The 25,236-nt window shown below is 46.8% G+C and overlaps 2 protein-coding genes across 2 annotated transcripts; one reads left to right on the forward strand and one right to left on the reverse strand.

Annotated features, from left to right (window-relative positions):
• The first annotated feature begins 2,537 nt into the window (after nucleotides 1–2,537).
• LOC136651312 (zinc finger protein 852-like) lies at nucleotides 2,538–8,188 on the forward strand. The gene is made up of 4 exons (XM_066627583.1): nucleotides 2,538–2,615; nucleotides 3,776–3,902; nucleotides 6,449–7,370; nucleotides 8,158–8,188. The coding sequence occupies exons 1-4, from the start codon at nucleotides 2,538–2,540 to the stop codon at nucleotides 8,186–8,188; spliced, it is 1,158 nt and encodes a 385-aa protein (XP_066483680.1).
• A 4,943-nt stretch (nucleotides 8,189–13,131) lies between these two features.
• LOC136651316 (patched domain-containing protein 3-like) lies at nucleotides 13,132–23,684 on the reverse strand. The gene is made up of 4 exons (XM_066627591.1): nucleotides 22,926–23,684; nucleotides 19,214–19,332; nucleotides 17,338–17,483; nucleotides 13,132–14,678 (listed from the first exon to the last, which is right to left on the reverse strand). Exons 1-4 carry the CDS (start codon nucleotides 23,682–23,684, stop codon nucleotides 13,132–13,134), a joined length of 2,571 nt encoding a protein of 856 aa, XP_066483688.1.
• Nucleotides 23,685–25,236: the final 1,552 nt, after the last annotated feature.

Raw genomic sequence — 25,236 nt, forward strand, 5'->3', positions numbered from 1 at the left:
CCTCCCCCAGCAAATTCATCACTTCCCCCTCCCCTTCCCTTTCCAAGCCCCTCCAGGTGTGCTGCTAACAAACTCAGTACACACTCCTAACCAGGTCTACTCAGAAGTAAGTCCTATTTTGTTCAATTTGGCTTACTCTCAGGTAAGTGTGGTTAGGATTGCAGCCTCAGTCTTCCCGCTGATGGCCTGGACACTTGTAGCAAAGACTTATCTGGTGAGCTGAGCATTCAGGAAAGAACGTTTGGAAAAAGTAATCCTTAATACATTTCACGGCCCAGTCATATCCCGGGCTGGCCCAGAGTATGCAGCAATGCTAAAACAGAGTGCTGGCAGCTGTTTTTTTTTGTTTCTAGTGTTTAATCTTCATCCCCATTTTGGGGGTAACTGAGGTGAGGTGATGTAATGGGGAGCCGTGGCCAATGGCCACAAGGATCAGGGGAGCCGCGGGCTGGAAAAGTTTGAGAACCACTGCCTTAACTCAAACCAGACCAATGAGTTTAAGTGTGTGAAGACCTAATGAGATGGTATCATGACCCAGCATGGAACCAATAAAGTGTTAGTAAGGTGCTATCTGGAGGAGGGGGGGTGTCACCACTAGTGACCAAAATTGCTAAAATTGCAGTTTTTAGGAATAATACCATCATGTTATATACCGTTTGATGCGTAATTTACAGCAGAGTGCAATGAAACAACCGCTTTGAAAGATCTGTGTTCTACCAAAAGGTATGGCCAAAAAACCAGCAGGGGCAGGGTGATGGTACATTATCACACCCACCACCCCGGTTGTTGCCCTGCCCAATGCATAGGAGAGGTCGATCAAAGGGGGTGATGCACTGGCCTCCAGCAGCGGGTGACACAAACCCTGGAGACACCTCCGCAGTCTGGCACCCTGAGGGGTGGGCGGAGGCACAGCAGCTGCTCTCCCAGTGCTCAGGTGGCCAGTATATGGGGTGGGGAGGGAGCCTCGCCCCCCGCGCCACTCCTGGAAACCCCTAACAAGGTTTTGACCCCGAATGAACACACGGTTCTTTGGATTTTGGAGCGGCAAACAACAGATGACAGGAGAATTCAAAGGACTTCTAACGTTTACTCGTTTGCAAATGGGACCTCCACACACACACACGTGGAGGACCCTGAAGGATTACAATGATGCAGGTTTTATAGGGTCTTTTAGTTAGGGGAGGGGGACAAGAGGACACAAAGAGAGAAAAAATATCCAGGGGAAAATAACATACAGGCAGACACACAAACAACATTTGGCATGTTATCAGTACAGGATGTTGACCTGAGGATGGCAATTCGATACACATCGGCAATTTGTTTACAGAGATATCTGTTAGAGGGGGTCTGGTACTCTGACTCATCCCTTTTACCCTAACCCTTTTATCCTCATTTCTTGATTGCCCTTATCTATGACTTTTCTGTTCACCCTTGGAGGCCCATACCACAGCTAGCTGGTTCTCTGAGAGGGATAGCTTTTGGTCAGAGAAGAGCCTTATGGGTGAACTGGGCATCTTGGGATATTTCCATATTGTGAGCTGGGCATATTGATATCAGTTTCGTAGGGGAACGACGGGGTTAATGGGGCCAGGACTGACCCACGGCTTCCTTGAATGGGAACCCTCCAGCCCCTCATGGGAAATCCACTGTAAATAGAGGCATAGCTGGAAAAGAATCCTGTGCCTGGCAGCAAACGCCGAGATCCCCTTGCCGGGAGGTGGGGAATGTGGGGGGAGAAGTGCTTCAAACTTCAGGTCTGGGAGAGAGAGAGAGAGAGGAATGTCTGCTGGTCCCAGGGACTACGTTTCCCAACAGGCCCTGCTGTGATTGGGGACTCTGGCCCTGAAAGGGGAAGAGGCCTTGCCAGAGGCTGGGAAAGGGAGTGAGAAGGCCGGGCCCAGGGAGAGAGGAGAGGCCTGGGAGCAGCCTTGGGAGAGGGTGAGGGGGGAGGCCTGGGGGGAGGCCCAGCGAGGACTGGGAGTGGCAGGGTCTGGGTGGTGGGCAGAGAGCAAAGAGAGAGGTGGAGCTGAGGCTCCTGGTGGCAGAGGCTGCACTGGGAGGCCAGGGCCTGCTGGACTCCCTGCTGCCCCTGTGCAGTGAGGCCTGTGCTGCACTGGCAGCCACAGGAGCCTGGCTCAGGGCCTCACGCAGCCCCCTTTGGGTTCTTATCCCCCCAGGGATTGCCAGCCCCTCTGCCTTGCGTGACCATTAAACCAGCTGCTCTCCTGGGCCAGCTATTGGGGTGATTGCTGGAAACAGACCCCCAGCCCAGTGCTAAACTCCCAGCCAGGACTACGGCTGTAGTCCTAGGAGGCTGTCCTGTTTTCCACCTCTGGCTTGAGAGAGAAGGAGCCTGCTTGGCAAGTGCTGGGAGGTGAAACACCAGCGCGACCCTCGTGCGCAAAGGAGGGAAAGAGCAGCTCTGGCGCTGCTGGCCTTGGAGGCACAAAAGTGAGCACAGCCTCTGTTTGAGGACGGAGCTCCAGCCATCAGGACGAATGTTAGTTGGCCTCCAGCCATCAGGAGTCAGAGCCATGATGTCTTTCTGTGCCCAGTCACCCTCTCCAGCCATCACCTCAAGTAGTGAGAAGGATTCAAGCATGTGCATGAAGCAGGTATAAAAGCTTAAAAAACTCACACAGGTCTCCCTTCTCTTTCTGGTAGATAATTGAAAAACAAAACAAAGCAAAGCAAACCAGGCCAAACTGAACAGAAATGGCTGCTGCCCGTTCAGGCTAGGTAAGGAGGATTGGGTTTGGGCTTCTGTGACATTTCCAGCCACACCTTTTTGCCTCTCTCTGCACTATATTTGTTTCCTTCCTACTTCCCCCCTCTCCTTTCCCTGCACCCTAAAGTCATCCTTCTCCAGGGTTCCTCTGGAAAGCCCAGAACTCTACTCTATCCCTTCTCCCCCTGCATTTTCCCCTTCCCTGAACTTCTCCTTCAGGGACATTTCTCTCTCCTCCCCTCTCCTTTTCACCTCCTTCTAGCTAACCTTCCATAGGCCTCCACTGTGTGTGCATGTTGGTGGTAGAAGCCCCCCTGTATCGTTTAAGTGTGTCAGAATTGTGAGTCTCATTTAGGTTCTTAACCACTTTTGATAAACTTTGGTACATGATCATTCTTGCCGAAGTACTTAGACTGATAGCCATTATCTTCAATACAAAATCCCAGCACGCCATTGCTTTCCCCCTTGTGTGAGCGTGTTGCATGTGTTTTTAAAACGCACTGTTGGTAACATAGTGCGGGGGCTCGAGTGGGCGGATACACACCTAGACAAGCAAACCACAGCCAGAGCAGCAGAAAGTGACATCACATTTTTGAAAGTGGGAAAAGTGATGGGGATTTTAAGGTGTAAAAGTTTTTTTAGTTGAAAAGCGGTATATAAATACTGTTAATAATAATAATAATAAAAGCAGCTACAATGTACAACTTCTGAATCCTGGATATGCTTTCCTGGGAATATGCCCTGTTGGAAGCACTGAAATTTACTTGTGGGCTTGTGTGCATAGGATTGTGATGTCTGTTTGGAAGCTGGAATGGAAGGAAAGGATTCTTTGAGCCTCCTTTCAGGGAACTTGGGAATCTTCACTGGAACTGGAAGTCCAAAAGATGGAAATGCAAAGTTGAAACAGAATGTGTGTGAGAATGCGATGTCAAATTTAGAAATGTTTTGTCCTTCATGGAAACCGGAATACAGTTCTCCCTTTGGATTGCAGTCATGGCCTAGGTAAGTCCAGTGTTGTTCATAGGACATTTCTCCTTTTTCTTTCAGGGTCCAATTTCATTCACAGAGATAGCTGTGCATTTCAGTAGTGAAGAGTGGGCTCTGTTGAGTCCATACCAAAGGCACCTATATGAGACCATCATGATGGAGAATTATGAAAATGTGATCTTTGTAGGTAAGGAGGATCCTTTGGCCCTGAACTGAAAGATGGCCCAGGTAGGAGCTTCTACTCTATTGGATGTTGCCCAGGCTGGCTAGCCAAGCATGACCTAGGCATGGCTACTGCGACATCCGATGGCCCTACATCTTCTGATCAAGACAGATCTGGGTCTTTTGATAAGGAGGGTGGCCCCAATGGGGGACATGGTGCCATAAATGAGCTGGAAGTTCCTTGGCTACCCTTGGAGGAAGTAGATGTGGTTTGGGGAGCATTTTCCCTTGTGTTTGGGCTCTCGTTCTGTGTGCAGGACCCACCTGAGAGAGAAACAGCCCAAGTATTCCTGCATAAATAATGAAGTGGCATTGAGAGCTCAGATAGGAGAGGAATGGGGGACAGATGTCTCTAGGTAATTTGGAACTTCCACATGTAGAACATACAAGGATGAAAAATGTCTTTCCTTGAGGGAGACATTGGAGTACAGACCAACGACAGAAGAAAATGCCTTCACTGCAAACTGATATCAGTATACTACTGTGATAGGTCTCCTTTATAGGATCCTGGGAATTGTAGTTTGTGGAAGGCTTTGTGAAATATCTGCAAGAGATGGTGATTGATTCTTCAGGTCCAGTGTTTGCTGACTGCTGGATATCCTGAATCATACTTTGATTCCTTGCAATGTCTCATAGCATAGTCTGTGTTTGCAGGAAAAGACTAGCCCTCTCTCTACTGTCACAAGGCAGTACAAGATAGTACAAGTGTCACAAGAGAGTTGGATGTCCTTGTGACAGCAGGCTCTATTTTTGGAGAATTGGAGCTCATGGCTCTTTGAACCTATACAGTACATCTATCTGCCAAAAGCAGCCAGGTGCTAATTACTGTGAGTTTTGCATTACTTCTAAATTTGGCATCCAGGATGTGTCTGATAGTTACCCCATACTAGAATGAACAGAATGAGCTCTAGTCCAGTAAGAGCTGGAAATATTGCAGTGCCTCTTTGAATTAAGGAGATGGAATACAATCCCCTTCCTCAAGCATGAATTATGGAACAGTTGTGGTTTAGAGATGGGGTAGGTCAAACAAATGATTTTCTTTGTTAGTGAAATTTCAGTTGTAGGTGTTTTTGTTTACTTCATTTAGTCCTATGATAGGCTTTGGTCCCCCGCCTCACTTCTAAGGTAGCCCAGGCCTTATAATAGGGAACATCCACGTTCTGGGAATCGTGTCCCTTTCCTATCTTCATGTTCTCCTCCTTTAGTAAAAAATCCTCTTGCAGTCCCAGGACTCTGATACAGGTGGCAACCCTGGAGCAGAATTTTGTGAAATTTCTGCCTTTAAACTAAGAGGGAAGTGGAGGCTTGGAAAGACCCTCCGAGCTCCCTTTGGTCCTGTCCCCTTAATTGACTTTGCAGGGCCCACTATGGGCAATACAGGGTGAATACAGGGTAAACAGGCTCCAGCAAGTATCCGGAGGGCCAGAGGCTCATTGGTGACTTGGGGCTCCCTGCGGGCCAGATTGGGAGTCACCAAGGGCCGCAAGTGGCCCCCGGGCCGGGGTTTGGGCAACCTTGCTCTAGAGAAAGGAAACCTCCTACACCTTCAGGGTCAGGTTACAATCCCTGCTTTCTGTCACTTTATCTTTTTTCAATATTTGTATTTACCTCCCAGTAGGCCACTTGTCTGCCAATGGGTCTCTTCAGAAATATGCTGGCTGTTTTGCTGGCACAAGTCCAAGGAGCCATGGGGGCAGGTCTGGGCCAAGAAAGGGGGACAACATCCTGGCGTGCACTGCTACTGCCGAGATCCATCACTCCCTGCCCCCACCCTAATCCTCCCCCAAACTGCTCCCTCCACCACCTTACGTACTTGGTTGGGGACTCTGGGAGCCTCTGATATGTGTACAAAGCCTCTGGCTGTTTATGCAGGTAGCTCCATATCCTTTGTACCATATATTGTATATATGTTTTCTCGAAACAATGTTATTACCCCTCTTCTTGTGCCTGCCAAGCTACCTAGGAGCTCTGCTATCACCACCCCCATATAGGCATTGAGCCCCCTGCCAGGACACCTAGACAATCAAGTGGTATAATGCTATAAACCAGAAACTAACCCCACAGGAAACACTGCTGCCTATAGGTGAACCACAGGTGTGTTGTGAGACTACTTATGCCTCTCCCAAGTCAGATTTTAGGTTTACCAGGTAACAGGGACACTAGGGAGGTGGGACACTAGATAGGCTGGAAAGGGGGCGAGGCAACACATGGGACACTCCAGTAGAAGGGGAGACCCCAGTAAAAGGGGTTCAGTCAGTGCCAGTAATGAGGTGGTAATGCCAGGATGCAAGACTGAAGGCTCTGCTTTCATAGCCATCTGCTGCCTAGTCTAGATTCTTATCCCAGCAATGAGGGAGAGCTTGGGAGGGCACAATTATGCTTCACAGATCCCATTAGACACTTTGTTCCACCTGACTCAGGGGTGCCAGGGGTCATGGGCATAACACTTCCCCAGCGAGCTACAGTTTCTTCCTTTGGTCTCTTACTGCATTTGTTTTCTTATTTCAACAGCATTGGTTTGGGACCAGATTGGAAGAAAGAAGAAACAGACTCAGTCTTCACAGGAAAGAGCTAATACAGGGAAGAAGCCTTATAAGTGCCAGGTGTGCAGAACAACCTACAATGACTGTGGTCATCTTAAAATCCATCACAGAACCCACACAGGGGACAAACCCTGTAAGTGCCAGGTGTGCAGAATGACCTACAATGACTGTGGTCCTCTTAAAATCCATCACAGAACCCACCCAGGGGAGAAACCCTATAAGTGCCAAGAGTGTGGAAAGGCCTTCAGTCTGAGTAGAGTGCTTAAGATCCACCAGAGAACCCACACAGGGGAGAAACCCTATAAGTGCCAGGAGTGTGGAAAGGCCTTCAGTTATAGTAATAAACTTAAAATCCACCAGAGAACCCACACAGGGGAGAGACCCTATAAGTGTAAAGAATGTGGAAAGGCCTTCAGTCTGAATAGAGTGCTTAAGATCCACCAGAGAACCCACACAGGGGAGAAACCCTATAAGTGCCAGGAGTGTGAAAAGGCCTTCAGTTGGAGCGATTGTCTTATAAACCATCATAGAACCCACACAGGAGAGAAACCATATAAGTGCCAAGAGTGTGGGAAAGCCTTCAAACACAGTAGTCATCTTATAAGCTATCATAGAACGCACACAGGTGAGAAATCCTTTAAGTGCCAGGAGTGTGGAAAGGCCTTCACTCAGAGTAGTGCACTTAAGATGCACCAGAGAACCCATACAGGGGAGAAACCCTATAAGTGCCAGGAGTGTGGAAAAGCCTTCATTAACAGTAGTCATCTTATAAACCATCATAGAACCCACACAGGGGAGAAACCCTATAAGTGCCAGGAGTGTGGAAAACCCTTCAGTCAGAGTGGTAGTCTTATTGGACACCAGAGAACCCACTCAGGAAAGAAACCTTAGGCAGCTTAGGAGTGTTAAAATTGGTTTTCAGTCAGGCAACAAAATTGAGTCCCTTGTTTGCATCCAATAACTGATGTTTGTAAAATTCCTGCAGTGTTTGTTTGAAATGCAGATGAAGTTTCTTGCTTGTTCTTGTTTTTTGAAACATAAAATGTGTCAAAATTGCCCTGTTGTTATTTGCTAGAATTCATGGACTGGGTTTACTCAGTCATTGTCCAAGTTGGGATCCGGCACAAATCACTATGATACACTGAATCATTGATTTAACAGGCCTTGATTTCACCGACTTCAAAAATGGACACTTTTCTAAGACTATTGAAAAGTAGTTGGTTACATTTTGCAGATGTGTATCTCCGTTGACTTCAGTGTGTTTGGATTTAATGGACTTTCAGCACTAACAGAACCCCTTCCTTTTATTCCATTAAATTGAGGGTTCACTGTACTACCAGCTTCATTTTCCTTATTAGGATCTACCTATATGACTGAAATTCCCAGCACCCAACTGGGATTTGAGCTTGTTGCATGACCGCGCTTTGCTGAGGGCCAGAACTAGACCCAAAGGAAGTCAGATGCACACTGTCTGACCAATCTCTTGAAGAGCTGGGATCTCAGCTGGCCTTGTGGAATGCAAAAGATGGAGGCTGGCCCTACTAAGAGGCCAAGTCTACTGGGCAAGTAGTAAAGGTTGTGTCACTCAAGAGGTGGGCCAAATCCAAGCAGCCTGGAACTGCCCTGGGCTGCCCAGAAACAGGGTTAGTGCTGGATCCTGGCTCCGCCTCCCACTCCCAGCTCACCCAACCCCAGGAGCACCCTTTGACCATCCTTCCCCCACCCCGAAACGCCGAAATAATAATAATGATAATAATAATGATAATAATAATGATAATAATAATAATAGTTTCCAAAATGGCAAGGTTAGGCCCAGATGGGGAAACTGTATCTGTAACAAAAAGTGACTCTTCAGTGAATAGCAGGGAGAGAAGGAGGTTTGCATGAGATACAAGCTGTTAAGTCTTCTAGGATTTGTTTTGCCAAAGAGCTATAACTCCCAATAGAAAGCCAATGCAAGACATGGATGTTGGATGATTATGCCTGTTTTGCTTTATTTTTTTGTTTGAGTTGTGTTTTCTAACTACTCGTACATTTCATTTATCTATGCCAATAAGGGTCTTATGTATGTATGTCTGTAGAAAGCCAGTGCTCTTTGGATTTCACCACCAGGTAAAGAACTACACAGGTATGTCCAGGTACTTGCCCCATTGGAATCCATCTGATGCTGTCTGGAATCTCAACAAAACTGAAGGGACGTTATTCGTAACTTTTCTTTTCCCAACACATCACCAATATATGTAACCATCTTTTGATCTAATGAACTTATATTTTCCTTACATCCTCTTCTGTAAGCCAAAACATTTTATTCTTCCTAACACACTGTATTCTGGCTGACATTGAACCAGAGTGACCCACAGTCTGGCTGGAAGCACTGAGTAGCTAACTCCACATGGCAATGGACACTGCAAGGGGTGAGCCAAAAACAGGCCATGAATCACTTCTCCCGCTTGTGCTGGGGTGCAGCTAGTCCCTCCCTCCAAACACACACTCTCAACCAATACTCCAGGCCTCTGAATGAACATCAAAAAGAGAGAAATGAGATTTTTGACATTCTGAGGGCTTGAGGGTTCATTCAAGAGGCTTTGACAGGAAGAAGGCCTGACACTAATCACTGGCGGAGTTAAGTGCCATAAAACCCCTTCTGTCCTTGGCGGAGGTGCGATCATGATGGTTGTGTCATTGTCATCACCCTGCCCCCACAAAGATTTAGAGCCAACTCTTTCTGAGAGTTTGAAAACCACTGGGTACAAGAATTAGAAAAGGCTCAGACACGCGTGCAAACCCCCAACTACCCAGTATGTGCAGAAAGGAAGAGAAAGAAGAAATACTGGGATGTAGTGAATTGACTTCACATGAGACAAGGCAGTGCAAGGATAGTGGGGACTTGATGGGTCCTTGGCAAGGCTGCACCATGGACCAAGGTTACGTGACTTTTTCTGCAAGGTGTAAGAGCTGCACTGTGTTGCAGGGACTCTGTGGCTACAAGGAAGTCAGCCACAGGGGTATTTAATTTCAAGAGAGGTCTCAAAGACAAAGGGCTGTGAAACACGCCTTTAGCATGCAATGAAGCAATAGTCTTGAAGGGACCAGGGCAAGAGAGCCAGGTTGCCTTTCTGGAAGGGAAGAGACACCGAGAGAGAGAGCTGGACCAGAAGGTTAGTGACCACTCTGTGCTGTCTCAGTAGTTTTGGTAGAAGAGAAGCCAGAAAGGAATGGGAATTTGGGGGTGTTACCATCCTGGGTGCTGGACTGCTGGTTGATATGTCATGCTCTAATGGAAGCTGGAATTGGGGTGACTTAATGCAACACATGTGGGTTATGAATCCACAGTGGCTGGCAAGGCAGGAGTGAACAATGGAACAGCCAGTGGAATGAAACACATTAGGCTCCAGAGCAGCGGTTCCCAACCTTCTCAGACCACTGAGGCAAAAATTGGAATTGTTGTGGATCACATGCAACCCACATCCCTACGTCCTGTACACAAAAAATACTATTAAAGTTGTAATAATTAGAGAAGTTTTATTAGAGATGGATTAGATTTATAAAGAAGATTTCTGGGTTGCAGCTTTTGTTGCTGACTAAGGATATGGGTAGTCCATTCTCCTCCCTCTCTGGTCCTCCATGGGGGAGATGGTGAAAGTAGCAAGTTGGTGAAAGTGATCAAAGATAATCCTTTTTTCTAAGACCTTGTAGACCACTTTTCAGCGTCTTGTGTACCACCTGTGGTCCACAGACCACAAGTTAGAAACCAGTGCTCTAGAGCAGGTGTACCCAAACCCCGGCCCTGGGGCCACTTGTGGCCCTTGAGGACTCCCAATGCGGCCCTCAGGGAGACCCCAGCCTCCAATGAGTCTCTGGCCCTCCAGAAACTTGCTGGAGCCTGTGCTGGCCCCACGCAACTGCTCTCAGCATGAGGGCAACTATTTGACCTCTCACGTTAGCTGTGGGATGAGGGCTCCCTCCACTGCTTGCTGTTTCACGTCTGTGATGCAGTAGCGGCAGCAAAGAAAAGACCAGCCTTGCTTTGTGCAAGGCCTTTTATAGGCCTTGAGCTATTGCAGATCTTCATTCATTCATATAAGTTCCACCTCTAGTATATTAATTTATGTAAACTTATGTAATTTTATTCAAATTTTAAATGTAAATCGTTTTTTTACCCAGCCCCCGACAGTGTCAGAGAGATGATGTGGCCCTCCTGCTGAAAACTTTGGACACCCCTGCTCTAGAGTAGCAGTCTCCAAACTGGAGACCGCTGCATCCCAGAAAAGCCTTCCACGGACTGAGTGGAGCATACCATTCCACCAAGGGGCCACTTTTCTTTCAAGCTGATCCGTTCACAGGGATGCTCTTGGCAGTCATGTCTATTGCCCAGCATCCCAGAAGGCTGTGCAACAGGATATCCAAGCAGATGCGACTGCCCCCATGCCAAGATCAGCTAGAAAGAAAAACTGTGCCATGGTGTAACAGTAAGCTCCTCTCACAGGGGAAGGGCTTTTCACAAACCCCAGATCCAGCTTGCAGGCTGGGGTTTGGAGAGCCCTGCTCTAGTGTCAAATGTTTGATTGTTTTTTAATGTCTTTTATATATATATTTCTAAAATAAATAAATAAAATAAATGTTAGATGCTTCTCCCATAGAATCCAGGAGATGCTTAGGTGGCGTAGCTCAATCAAGAAGTCCTCTATTGCTAGTCAATGACCCTAGCTGGGTTCTGCCTTGGCTTAGCTGCCCAGTTGAGAGTGCAGTAGCTAGTTTGATGTCCATTTGTTTGTTCCGAGACTGGAACTCAGTTATGGGGTTGGTGAGAACACCTGTAGGAGTGAAACCTTTCCTTTACAAAAGTTTTTTTCCAGGGAGGCTGTTCAGGACACAAGACATCAAACATGCTGTTCCTGCAGGATTTGGAGCTTGGAAGCTACACCCATTTTTTGGAGTCGCATAAACAGGTCTCCTTTCAAACTTGGAACATTGAGCTCCATGGATCAATGGGGGGGGGGCATGATTACAATGTTCAAAGGAAAAGCATGGACTTCCTAACCTCTTGCCATCAGTCTCGTTACTAGCCATATTACTGGTCTGACACTTTGCACCTATCACAAAGTACACATGTATAAATGTATGTTTCCTGCATACCCTGAATCAAGGAAATGAACATAAAATATTGATCATGCTTCTAACAATCATCCCAACCATGGACATAAAAACTATCTACACTGACTGGAAGCGGTTCTCCAGGGTTGCAGACAGAAATTTTTCTTTTCCCTGTCCAAGAAACCTTGGACAAACTTTCACCAAGCTATCACTCTTGCTCTACCAGTTGACCTGAAATTGATTTTTGATTGGTTGAATGGGTTCCCATTCTCAGCCCCTCCACCACTTTTTAAAGATATTACTGCATTTCTAAGAATATACAGTCACTTTTTGCAATAGCTTGATGCACTGGCAGCCCAATCCTATCCACACTTACCTGAGAGTAAGCCCTATTGACTCTAATGGGACTTACTCCTGAGTAGATATGTGTAGGATTGGGCTGTAAGACTCCACAGCATTTTGCTAAGATGAAGCTGGGCCACAGAAGCATGTGAACTGCCTGCACCCCGTTACACATTACATCATGTTGGCAACCTTCAGTCTCGAAAGACTATGGTATCACGCTCTGAAAGGTGGTTCTGGAACAGTGTCTAGTGTGGCTGAAAAGGCCAATTCGGGAGTGACAATCCCTTTCATACTGGGAGCAAGTGCAGTCTGTCCCTGGTCTGTCTCCCTGGCTATGGGCCTTCCTTCTTTGCCTCTTAGCCTCAGACTGTTGGCCAAGTGTCTCTTCAAACTGGGAAAGGCTATGCTGCACAGACTGCCTCCAAGCGGGCCGCTCAGAGGCCAGGGTTTCCCACTTGTTGAGGTCCACTCCTAAGGCCTTCAGATCCCTCTTGCAGATGTCCTTGTAACACAGCTGCAGTCTACCTGTAGGGCGCTTTCCTTGCACGAGTTCTCCATAGAGGAGATCCTTTGGGATCTGGCCATCATCCTTTCTCACAACATGACCAAGCCAACGCAGGCGTCTCTGTTTCTGCAGTGCATGCATGCTAGGGATTCCAGCACGTTCCAGGACTGTGTTTGGAATTTTGTCCTGCCAGGTGATGGCAAGAATACGTTGGAGGCAGTACATGTGGAAAGCGTTCAGTTTCCTGTCCTGTTGTGAGTGAAGAGTCCATGACTCGCTGCAGTACAGAAGTGTACTCAGGACGCAAGCTCTGTAGACCTGGATCTTGGTATGTTCCGTCAGCTTCTTGTTGGACCAGACATTACACATTACACATTACATTACACATTACATACACCTTGATCAAATGCATAAAATATGGATCAAAACAGGAATGTACAGCTTTTTGAATATTTTATTTCAATATATATTTAAATACTAACTATTTAATAAACTAAATAGTACATTCTAAAGAGGCATTCTATACCCAGGGGCACATTTATTTTTAACCTGTAAGGTAACCTGGGTATGGTACATAAACTAGTATAGAATATTAAGGAAGACTTTTCACACAGTCTGGATCCTGACAGGATGAAGATGAATTTTCTTGAACCACAGGTACTTGAAGTTTGATTACATGGGCAGGAGATAGTTTCACAAAGCTTTTCTCAACAACACTTCCTGTTTCCCGAACGAAAACAACAACCACAGAATGTTAAAAACACAGGTGTAAAAATCAGTCCATGAACAGCAGCAAGTAAGATAGCTAGAAATAGTATCTTAAAATAGGTTCTGAAGATGTAACTGGCTGCCCCAGACAGCACAACCACTCCCGAGATGGTGGAAACAGCTCCCTGCACAACAGGATAACCAAAGCGGTATAGAGCATCCACAGCCTTGTCATTCACTTCAGGCTCCTGGCTAGAATAAAAGCCATAAGCAATATGACCACAGAAGTTTATCGAAAACTCTATGTTGATAATAGAGAAGAGTGCGGATACAGGATATAAAGTGACAGACCAATACCACATATAACTAAACACACCAATAGTAACAGACAAATAAGCACAAAGGACACAGAAATTGGACAGAAAAGTGGGAATGAGAAACAAACAAGTTATTAATATAATTTCAAACAGAATATTGAGAATTATATCCTGAGTTATCAACTTTTTCTCATCCAAGTTTACAAATGATGGATGATAAACTATTACTGGCATCTTACACTTTTTCGTAAGGCCTCTCAGTTCACTTAAGAGTTTGCTCTCAATCACATCGGTAACACTGACCGCCTGTACGTAAAACCGTGACGTTGATATTTCTGTGGGGCTAAAATTAATGTCCCACCGAGATTCTGGAGTTATATTAAACAGAATTGTTAAATTACCAATGAAAAACTTCTTGTCATCTATGTTTAGATACTTGCGTTTGGCAACAGATCCATAACTTCTCAACCATGACTCTGATAATTCCTTGTCCACATACAATACGTTTTCTAGTGACCCCATGCACTTCTCAAGATCCACACGAACAGATGGATCCCAATAGTCTATACTTCTGGTTACAACAACCATAATCCTTGGACCATACTTTGAAAAATATTCTTCTTCCCAATAATAATACTGAATAAAATAAGAATTATCAGTTAGAATTCGAAGATCTATACCTTTTTGGTGCTGATTAATCCCACGAACAAACCCATAAATAATACTGCTCAGGTACAGGAGATACAGGACAGCCACCAACATCTTACTCCAGGTATGCATAAGGAAAGGGCCATAATGCTTTCTAAAGAATCGATTCATGGGGTGTTCAATCTCTGTTCCAGTAGACTCATCAAAAGAGCCTCCTACACAACACATGTCATATCCACGGCCACGGGAATCCTGAGGCTCAGTTTCAACTTTCTTGAATGTGAGCCAGTGTCTGTTGCTTTCTTCTCTTCTACCATTTAGAGCAAGGATAGCCCCTAAGAATGTCAAACTGTACAGATAGCAGAAGACAAAGGCTGTGCCTGTAAAGAGGCAAAATGATCGAACGGATTGGAAGGAATTTTTAACTGCTACTAAGAAGGTGAAAATATTGGTAATATTGTTGATGGTAACTGACATACCCGCTTCTGCATAAGTGTCAGCCATGCGGTCTTTAACACTGTCCTTCACTTTGGTCCACTGCCAACAGGACACCAGGATGAACATGTTATCAATACCAAGTCCTGAAGAATGGCAAAAAGAGAATGCATCAGTACCACATATTGCATGAAAAGGGAAAGATACAACAGAGAGACGTATTTCGTAATGGATAATCACTGCCTCGGGAACGGAAAAGAACTGGCAGGTTTAGGTTCAGCGTACCAAAAGAATGTTTATTGTCCACTTTATGAACGCTTATGAACTTTTCTTCAATGTTTTCCACAGAACGATTAAAAGTAAAGCCATCTCCTCATCATTTAAAAAGGGAACATTCAGCATATTTGATAAGTTTGTGGAAGTTAGTCCTGAGGGATAGTCAGCCAATTCAAAGTTCAGAAGTCTGCTGGTGTCCAAGGTCTGAGGAAGGTGATTGTGAGACACTAGACGGGAAGATGCCTGGTGGTCAGGAATGGAGGTTGGGGTCCAACGTAAGTGAGCAAGAAAATGAATTTGTCCTAATTCAGGCATTCCCCACTCATTTGACAGGAGCAGTGTGAAAAGTGCACATGGTTGAAAAATGGAACCTGGTCTTTTTTAAAGTTTACATATTTTGCTCCCAATGCTTTTTTTAGCTATCTAATTGCAAATGCCTTTTTTATCTTGCAAATTCCTGCTGTCACACAAAGACTCCTGCAAATGGACTCTGATCAACACCTTCAGGAATGAGAATAGACCCGGAGCTAAAGTTGCTGTGTGTTCTCTCTCACACCCCCCAAAACAGTCTGAATCACCATGTCATATGCAAATCAACATGGCGGAGGGCAATAATAGCCTTTGGAACAGCAGAGAGAGGTTGAAAGAGTTGAGCATGTGTTGAATGAATGGCTTCCGGTACAATTGGAATGTGCTGAAACAGCAGATCATGAACCTTGGAAAGCAGTGAATATCTGTATACTAAAGTGTTACGTAGTGTTTGCATTATACTACACCAGTGTTTCCCAAACTGTGTGTTGGAACTTAACAGTGGGTGGAAATCTGATTGTTGTGAAACTGACAGGCAGGTAACTAACAAGGAAACTGAGCTGCACATGTGCGTTCACTGATGAGTAAGCAAGTGTGCCTTATTCCTCTTGGGAAAGGCAGCAACCACACCAGAATGGTCCTGATTTTTTGTCTCATAAGACTAGGTGGGTCCTGACAGAGTGTCATTTTAAAAAGTGGGTTCCAGAATTAAAAGTTTGGGAACTACTGTACTACACCTTTCAATTGCAGTGATAATCCAGGGTCATCATATTGCTTCCTTGTGCACGGTCCCTGTTTCTCACCCACATGTTCCAAATTCCTATACATTTTGTATGCACATCTATGCTATATGTCAATATTTCCATGCCAATTGAGAACTGTTTACAGTTCGCATCCTGGTCTGGTTTGGTCTGGCCAACATGAGTCACAGACAAACCAGGAACTGTAGTGGATTCTTTCTCTGGTCAGAGAATGCCATATCAGAATACAGACTGAACACTAATTTGTTGGCAGATTGCATCCATATATGAATCCTGTGGAGACAGGGCTTAAGGAAATAGATTCCTCTTTTTCTGCTCCTATACAGTTTTTGCTCCTATACAGTTTACACAAGAGTGTTGGGACCACTCCTAGCAGGTTTACAAAAATGAACAGACGCCCTGTTCATTCAATGGTTGTGGTGGAACCTTCCAAGATAATGACAAGCTCTTCAAAATGCAGAATGCTTACAACAGTAGCCCTGTTCACAGAATGCCTCCCTCAAGTTCAGAGAACATAAGTAACATACAGTCAGGGGAGGTGGAGCCTCACCTCAAAAATAATAAAGCACAAGGACCCAACGAGTAAAAGAAAAAGTTCCTTGCCTTTCCATGCTACTCCTTTCTTTTCTAGCACAGTCAATGAGTTAAGAACATACACCATTTACAATAAACAAGGAAGCAGCCAGCAGCTGATTAGTGGCCATCATGGCTGGCTTCCAATGAAAAACAGGCAGGGTGGCAGTGACAGCAATCTCTAGGGAGGCAGCAAGCAGAGTTGCCTCCAGCAGGTTAGGCTGTAATCATAACTGGCTTCCAAGTAAAATAAAAAAACAGGGTGTCTGGCTTCCAATAAAAAATATACAGGAGTCCTGCATCAGCATGTTCTGGGGAGGCAGCAGGAAGAGCTGCCTCCATTCTGTTTTTAAAAAAGCCATGAAAAAAGCAGGAAGCCTGTGCAATTGATGGGCAATCTAAAGGACCAGGACAGGCAGCTTTTTGGTTGCCTCAGCAGGCATTTGTTTGCAAGGGCAGAGCTGAATCAGAACAAGCCTTCATGCCATTTGGAATCTTGATCAGCCAGTCACTAATCAAACAGGATTCCAAATTGCATGGAAAATCCCACTGCACATTCAACTCCACCACTTGCAACAAATGCTGAAGGGGCATAGCCACAGCTAGTGGGTGTGATTCCACTTCCTCCACCCAACACAAATGTGGGAGCGATCTATCTCTGAAGAGTGCTAACCATGAGAGATCATAGGGACAGATCCTTAGGTACATAGTCTGATGCTATGCTTAGGTTGGCCTAAGCCTAGTGAAGTGATGGTCCCCATCTAGGGACCCCTGGTTATCAAGGTCAAGGAGCTGGGTGGTAGGGAGGCTTCTCAAACACTTATTTAGATATTCCCATCCAAAGCTCAAAAGATTTATATAACTTTGTACATCTGATCACGCTCACCAAGTACAAGGAATGGTGTGACTGCAGTTGTGAAAAAAAATGGCACCCCACAAAAGAACAGAAGTCCAAAGCTGCTGAGCACAGATAGGCCTGATGAGAAGACACCAAACACTGCAACCCACACTTTTGACCGCACACAGTCTTGCCTGTAAGAGATGAAAAAGAGTTTCATGCTAGCTGGGCCACGTCTCTCCCTCCCGGAACAAAACCAAATATCGCAGCCCAGCTCATGCAGTTTAAATTGATTCTCAACAGCCATAACAATTAGAAAGGTAATTATTTTACAAATGGAAGGTTACATTCTGTCAGGTCTATCAAGGGAATTATGAAACTGAAACCATGGAGTTCAGTGCTAGCTTCCTTCTTGAACTATGGATTGGTCTCACTCTGCAGGGGGGGCAGCTGCAATTCAGGTTGCAACACATCTCTGATGCCATATTCCTGCCCTGGCTTCAGGGGCTGTGGTTTACTTTCCTGGTTTTGCACTTCCTGTTAGCCTTGAGAATTCTTATTTCTTTGTTCAGAACCAGCCATTTATGAAGGTTCAGCAACACGACATTTATTCTTTAAGACGTCCATGTATCCCACAAGGCTGAGAGATGACAACCTTGTCCACAGTGTAATCCATGCCGGAACAGTTCCCATTCACTTACTAAGTCCCACTTAGGAGTGCCATGATTGTTCCCCACACCCATGCCAGCTGCCATCACAACAGCAATAGATTCCTGCAGACAAAAAAAGGGCCATGCTCTCTGGCTCCTGCAATCACATCCTTGCCCATCACCCAGTCCTTCTGAATGGACCTGGAACATACTTCGTTATTGGCCTAAGAAACCCGATTCGTTTCTAACACAATTCAGTCAGACATTCTCAACAGTGATTCCATTCTTTGAGATTAGAATGAGCAGGCAAGACTCTATATCAGGGGTGTCCAAAGTTTTTGGCAGGAGGGCCACATCATCTCTCTGACACTGTGTTGGGGGCCAGGGGGAAAAAATGATTAATTTACATTTCAAATTTGAATAAATTTACATAAGTTTACATAAATGAATATATTAAAGATGATCTTATATGAATGAATGAAGGTCTTGCAATAGCTCAAGGTCTATAAAAGGCCTTGCACAAAGCAAGGCTGGCCTTTCCTTTGCTCCCACTGCTGCATCACAGATGTGAAACAGCAAGTAGCGGAAGGAGCCCTTATCCCACAGCTCAGGTGAAAGGTCGAACAGTCATCCTCACACTGAGAGCAGTTCTGTTGGGCCAGTGTGGGCTCCAGCAAGTCTTTGGAGGGCCAGAGGCTCATTGGAGACTGGGGGCTCCCCGCGGGCCTGATTGGGAGACCCCGAGGGCCGCAAGTGGCCCCTGGGCCGGGGTTTGGGCACCCCTGCTCTATATCTTGACAACAAAATTATAGGCAGATGGACATGACGGCAGACAGTGACAGTTGGGCGACTGCTGGAAAGGAGGCTGCTCTCCCTGACAGCGGAGTGATCTCCCTTCTCCAAGTTACAATCCCTTTTGCCCTTTTTATGAAAGGGGTCACAGGTGTACAGCACACCCAGACCGATGAATGATGGTACAGCTCATAGCAATTGAAATTATTACTGTGAGAACAAATCTTTGTAGAATCAGCACAGCTGAATAAATAATTAACAATTATTTAAATTATTAATGATTATGTATTTAAAGAAAAACATTTCTATGCTTCAAAAAATACAAGCCATTTACCAGTTTCTATAATTTTCTGATGCAGTTAAAATACTACTTTGCATATGATTGACAGTAACGCAACTGGGAATTTTTTTCCTAGTTTGTTACTTTGAAGGAAAACAAGACCACAACAACAAAAATTCCAGAATTAAGATACAAGAGTTACCTTGCACATGATATAATTGAAAGAAATGTTAAAAAACATATGACAGGAAACAAAGGAACTAACTCCTTGGTAATTTTTTCAAACCATTGTGATCCGGAGACTGAAGTGAAATAAGCCACCTGCCAGGGTAAGGAGAGAAAGGAGATTAAACATTTATTTCTTTATTTTTTCAATTAACACTCTCTCTTGTTGTTTAAGACAGTGTAAAATGCAGGTTATAAGTGATGCTACTCATTCATAGATAACACTATAAAATTCTTGACTGCTTTTTCCCATGGAATTAAAAATTAATTTTAATTTGAAGTTCCACAATGCCCTATTTTCTTTCCACACAAATTGTAAAACCTGCTTCAATCTACAAAATCCCCTTGTCCAGTTTCTATGGTTTGTTCTACCAGCTGAGACTGAGGGCACAATCCAGATGTTTTGCCTGACTCACATAGAGAACTTATGCCCACTTTGAGCTAATTAGTTCCCCTTCTCCCCCCCCCCATCCTAGCTCTGCACTGCAGCACTGCTGGACCCCTCCACCAGGGTTGCTCGCCTGTTCAACCTGCAGAGAACCTCCTTCCGCCCCTCTCCTGCCAGCAGCTTCTCCATCCACCACCACAACTCTTCTTGCTCCTGCTGGTTATATTCCTGAGGACCTTGTTGCCTCTTGTGGCTGCAGCTGTGCAGCACAGTTACTTTTAAAGCCTAGGTTTTAACCTTATGCTTGCCTGCCAGAGCAAGAGGCCACTGTCAACACCACACACTATCTCCTCTTGTGCATTTCCATTACACTGCACCCCACGGTGTCACAGTGGTCCCTTTGATTGATCATCCATTCTCTTCTTTCTTGGGCCATCCATCCCTTGACCTGCCTCATTCTCCATACTGATTGCTGATGCTCCCATATGGTCCAATCTATCCATCCTGGTACCTATTCGGTCTACACCAGTGCCCATCTTATGCATTTCTGATCCCAATCTGTCTATGCTACGCCCCATCCCAGAGGGGAGCTCATCAATTCCCATAGTTCTGCGGTCAAGTTCAGGGGCCATCCTAACAATTACAGGAATTATGGCTCATCCACCACCCCCTATTCCCTTCTCCAGGGCATCTTCAAAACTATGAGGCTTCCCATTTCATTTCTTGGGAAGTCTCTTTAAAATCCATCTCCGATTCCACAGTTCCATTTCATTCATTCTGCCAAGCCCCATTGGGAAATGGCCCAAGTTCTCCATGCCATGGAAAGGATTTTCCATTCCTCCCATTTTGTTCATCCTAAAGCCCAGGCCTTCTATGCCCTTTCCTCCGGGACCCAGGTTGCCCATCTCCAGGCCCTTGTGCAAGTAGTTTGCATTAATAGGTATCTCTCCTGGTCCCAGCCCCATACCAATACCCCCAAGTCCATGAGGAAGCTGCTGGGGCCACTCCGGAGAGAAGTAATCTCCTTTTATAAGGCTCATTCATGCATCGGTCTATCAAACAACACTGCCCACTGATCACAGAGATGGCCTGATCAGCTTCAATCACTTGCTCAGAAGTCCCAGTGCCAATCCCTTGATATTTGCCATCTTTGTCTTTGAGAATGTCTGCACAAACAACCACACTGGCCATGTTGAATACCTCCTTCAGCTTCTTCCAGGCAACTTTGTAATTCAGATTGGCCACAAACACAGTGGTTCCCAGCTGAAAAGAGTCAAAAAGGCCCTCCCTGCTGTTCCTGCTGCCCCACTCTTTTATCTCTAGCCAAGTCCGGCACTTCAGTTCAGCCAGGCACCCTGCCTATACCTTATTAAGGTTTTCCGCTGCCTTTATATCTTTGTGGGCATTTGGTGAGGCTGCCACATATTCAAAATTTCTTTCTCTCTCTCTCTCTCTCTATGCAAATTAGCCCTTTTAACTTGGCAACTTCCTCTCTCAGGGCCTTTTATTCCACATCCTCCTCACTTGACCCTCTGAGCCTTTTCAGGGAAAGGATGCTACATGGAGTGACCCCCCCCCCCATATACTGCACCATCTGAAACGTGGTCCAAAAAATGCTCAAAGTAGCCCAGACATTCCATAATATGGCAGGAGCATTTGCCCCCTGTATTACAAGGTCCAGTGCCTCCCAATTCTGCCAGGGATCCATTTGTTTTGCACACCTGTTGCACAGAGGGGTACTAATTGCCTCAGGCTCAAACCCCACTCCTGGTACCAATTTGTCTTGCCAAATTCCTGTTCTAAACTTGGCCTAGAGAAGTTATGCCCACCTCTAGCTAATTAGCCCCTCCCAGTCCAAGCACAGCTAGTTCTAGCAGCCTCCTGCTGACCCCAGCAGCAGTGGGAAGGTGGCAAGTAGGAGGCTTGCCTTAGGGCTGCAGGGTCCCTCCTCCCAGTTCCCCAGGCAACAGCCTTAGAGGGTGCTGTGCCACCTCTGCTCTCCGCTACTCAGCAGTCTCTGTTTGGTTAGTGCATTAGCTAGTCCGTCAGTCTATGTGCACCAGTTCATTGCCCACCCACCAGTCCATCAGTCAATGTGCCAGTTTGTTGTCCATCCGCCAATCCATCAGACAGTGTGCCCGTTAGTTGTCTGTCCATCAGCCAGTCAGTGTGCCAGTTGGTCAGATAGCCAGAAAGTTTCCTCTTCCTCCTCCACTCTATCTCCAACTACAACCCACAAACTCTCACTGCTCCAGGTACTGCTTTTATCCCTGTAATGACCTAGCTGCCTCTAGTGGCTGCAGCTGTGCAGCACATCCTCTGCTGAAAGCCCAGGGCTTCACCCTATGTTCCCCAAATTCACCAGAGCAAAGGGCCACTGTAGACACCACATCCTATCTCCTCACAATATCTTCTGTGATTCCAATACACCAGAGAGCATCCTGGGTCAACGCGAGTCCCTTGTGCCGGCCCACCATTGTCCCAAAAGTGCCATAAAGCATTTCCATGCCACTGGGAGAGGAGGGAGGAGGATGTGAGCCCCACTCAGCCAGGGCGAAAAGTAAGCCCTCATCGGCCAAGCTAGGCTAGCGTGATGGTGGGGGACCATGGGGATGGCAGGAGGGTGGTGTTTTGGGGCAGGGGGGAGAGCCGGCCAATGGGTGGGTGGTAAGTGGAGGGTGGGGCCTGGATCCAGCACTTATACTGGATCCTATCCCCATTCCCAGGCAGCATGGGGCAGCTCTGGGCTGCTTGGATCTGTGCCACCTCTTCTATGAGCGTCACATCTGTGTGACCTGTTTGAGTGGTATCACCACACAGATGTTGCTGCCTCCACCTGCCCTCCGGAGTCCTTCTGAGAGCCAAGGAGGCCCTGTGTGGCATCTCCTAACCCTCTGAAAGCCTTCTGGGGTTTCCACAGGGCTCTTAAACAATACTTACAGTTTTCGTAGGAAAACTGTAACAGCCCTTGCAGAGGCCTCAGAAGGCTTTTGGACAGTTAGCAGATGCCATTCGAGGCACCAAAGCAGAGGTAAGTCTCCTCTCCACGGAGCAGCATTTTGCAGAGCTGTGGCCCCAAGTAGCACAGGGGCCAGGTCCACAACTGAGTAGCCGGTGATCACTATAGAGAAATTGGTCACCAACTGTTGGTGTGGGGCAGGGAGTGTTTAACTGTTCACTTCTTGGCCATTTTGTGGCCGAAAAGAAGCACTCATCTATTTAATCCTGTAAATACCATTGTAGCAGATGCCAAGGGGAAGGGGTATTTTCTCATGGCGCTACACAATGATCAAAGTGCTACCTGGATGGATTTGAGGTTCAAGGAGCCCAGCACGTCAGGTATACGCTCTAGGAAGTTTCTCAGCCAGAGCTCACTGGCCTTTCGCTGCAAAGGGTCGTCCTCTTGCAGGTAATAGATGAGCCGCAGCGCCTTGGCAGCCACAACAGGCCGCTCCTGCTTAGCTCCTCCAGGGCCCAACTTGACTCCCCCCAGGAAGGGCGCCAGAAACTTGCGGCCCTGGAAGGCAAACGGCCAGGTGAGGTTGGGCATCAGAGCCTCAATGTGCACCGGGTTGCCCTGCAGGGCACTGAGGAGTGGGTTGGGGCTGCTGCAGGCTCCAAGGCTGCGCGTGCATAGCTGGGCAAAGGTGCGCTCAGTGGTGTGGAGTCCTCGCACTGCCTTGTCCAGTGCGAGCAGCTCAGTGAAGGCCACCCGGGTGAGGAGCGTGTCTCCAGTGGCCACGGCCAGGAGGGCAGCGAAGGTGCCCTCGGTGCTCAGCCTCTTGGCTGAGAAACGCTCAGCGTCACGTGTGGGGAAGTGGGTCTGGACAAAGCGGCGGTCATCTTTGGCCGGGCTCCAGGTCGGTGCAAACAGGCCCTCCTTGTCGTAGGCATTGAAGCTGCGTAGGAAACAGAAGCCTGAGCCCAGAGCGACTGAGAGCACCAAGGGCAGCAGCAGGAAGGGCCATGGATGGGCGCCCACAGTGGCTCCCAGGGCCCGCAGTGCCCGCCGCAGGGGTTGCTCCACGCAGTCACTATGGCAGATGGGACGTTCTGACATTGCAGTTCCTTTGCTTGCACCTTTCAACCTCAGCAGAGGAGCAGTTGCCCAACAGTCCTTCTCGCCATTCCGCTGCACCGGAATGTTGAGCCAGTAGAACTGGGGAGCAGAAGAACTCCAAGGAAGAATTCTGTGGCTTCAGGCTGGAGGGAAAGTTTGCAATTGGGTCACTCAACAGTACAAGCTGCCACCCCCACATGACTTCAGCACAACCGAACCTGGCAGGAGTCATTGCAGAGACGCAGCTTGTCAGCTGGAGCCCCTTCCTCGGCTGAAGGAGGAGCTTGTCCTGCTGGCCCCAAAGCTGTGCAGGGGCTTGGTGCAATTGCCCTCGGTGCCAAGCAGAGCTTGCTTGCGGGGTATACCCCAGTCAGATGGGGCCATGGTGGAGAGATGGGCTAAAGCCCAGTGGGGGGAGCCACTATGGCTGCACCTCACAAGAGCAACTATGCTCTTCAGGCTTAATGACACCTTGGGGTATTTGGGCCACCAGTTTCAGAGGTGATTGAACTTGCTGAACTTGAGGAGTAAGTGGCTGCCTTTTACAGGTCACCACTAAATAGTCCCAAATAGCTGTTTGTTGGAGGAGCAGTGAGTTCCCTTTCCTCTCCTTTGAAGGCAGAGGGGCTTGAAGGTGCCTCATCTGTCTGGCTGCTAAATGCTTTGCAAGGCAATCTGATGCTTTAACTTTTCCTGCCACAGTATTTGCGGAAGTGGCTATAGCTCAATGGTAGCGTGCGTGCTTTTCCTGGAGTAGGCCCCAGGGTCCATCAAGGCAATGAAATACCTGCTTCTTACCATTTGCCTCCCAAGTAGCTCCTCTTCAGGACTCTCCCTCACTTCTGTTTTATCTGACTGGATAGAGGGATGCTCTTTCCCTCTCACACAACACCAGAACCAGGGGACATCCACTAAAATTGAGTGTTGGGAGAGTTAGAACAGACAAAAGAAAATATTTCTTTACCCATCATGTAATTAGTCTGTGGAACTTCTTGCCAGAGAATGTGGTGATGGCATCTAGCCTAGATGCCTTTTAAACAGGATTGAACAGATTTCTGGAGGAAAACTCCATCACAGGTTACAAGCCATGACGGGTATGTACAGTATGAGATTAGCTGGTCACTCATTATGAGGGCAGGGTAGGAATTTTTTTTCTGTCATCCGAATTGGCCGTGGATGGCAGTTTTTTGCCTACCCCATACTGGTGAGGGAGGGAAGGTATATTGGGTAGGTTTGGTCACTGCGTTTAATAAAGTAGCACAAGTTAAACTCAAGTGCAATCTGGTGTCTTCACTGGGGGGTGTGAGGGTAAATAGAATGCCAGGTGCAGGGGAATGGCAGTGAGAAGCAAGTATCTTGTGGTCTTGTGTGCAGCTAAGGCATCTGGTGGGTCACTGTGAGTTACAGGAAGCTGGACTAGATGGGCCCTTGGCCTAATCCAGGAGGGCTCTTCTTATGTTCTTATGTTTGTGTTGAATTGTCAGACTCTTCACTCTGCAGGCGCTACTGTAAGAGTGCTCAATAGAGACCCATCAAGGTCACAACCTATTCT

Source organism: Tiliqua scincoides, chromosome 5 (assembly GCF_035046505.1).
Source record: "Tiliqua scincoides isolate rTilSci1 chromosome 5, rTilSci1.hap2, whole genome shotgun sequence".
NCBI classification, from domain to species: domain Eukaryota; kingdom Metazoa; phylum Chordata; class Lepidosauria; order Squamata; family Scincidae; genus Tiliqua; species Tiliqua scincoides.

What these genes read in the sequence shown, in the direction of transcription:
- LOC136651316 (XM_066627591.1), bottom strand. Translation starts at nt 23,684, where the DNA reads ATGTCAGAACGTCCCATCTGCCATAGTGACTGCGTGGAGCAACCCCTG. An exon ending in TGAACCTCAAATCCATCCAG is followed by an intron (nt 19,333 to 22,925) that starts GTAGCACTTTGA and finishes TTACCCTGGCAG; the next exon opens with GTGGCTTATTTCACTTCAGT. An exon ending in TCAATTATATCATGTGCAAG is followed by an intron (nt 17,484 to 19,213) that starts GTAACTCTTGTA and finishes CATCTCTTACAG; the next exon opens with GCAAGACTGTGTGCGGTCAA.
- LOC136651312 (XM_066627583.1), top strand. Translation starts at nt 2,538, where the DNA reads ATGTCTTTCTGTGCCCAGTCACCCTCTCCAGCCATCACCTCAAGTAGT. An exon ending in CAAGCATGTGCATGAAGCAG is followed by an intron (nt 2,616 to 3,775) that starts GTATAAAAGCTT and finishes TTTTTCTTTCAG; the next exon opens with GGTCCAATTTCATTCACAGA. An exon ending in CACTCAGGAAAGAAACCTTA is followed by an intron (nt 7,371 to 8,157) that starts GGCAGCTTAGGA and finishes GCCTCCCACTCC; the next exon opens with CAGCTCACCCAACCCCAGGA.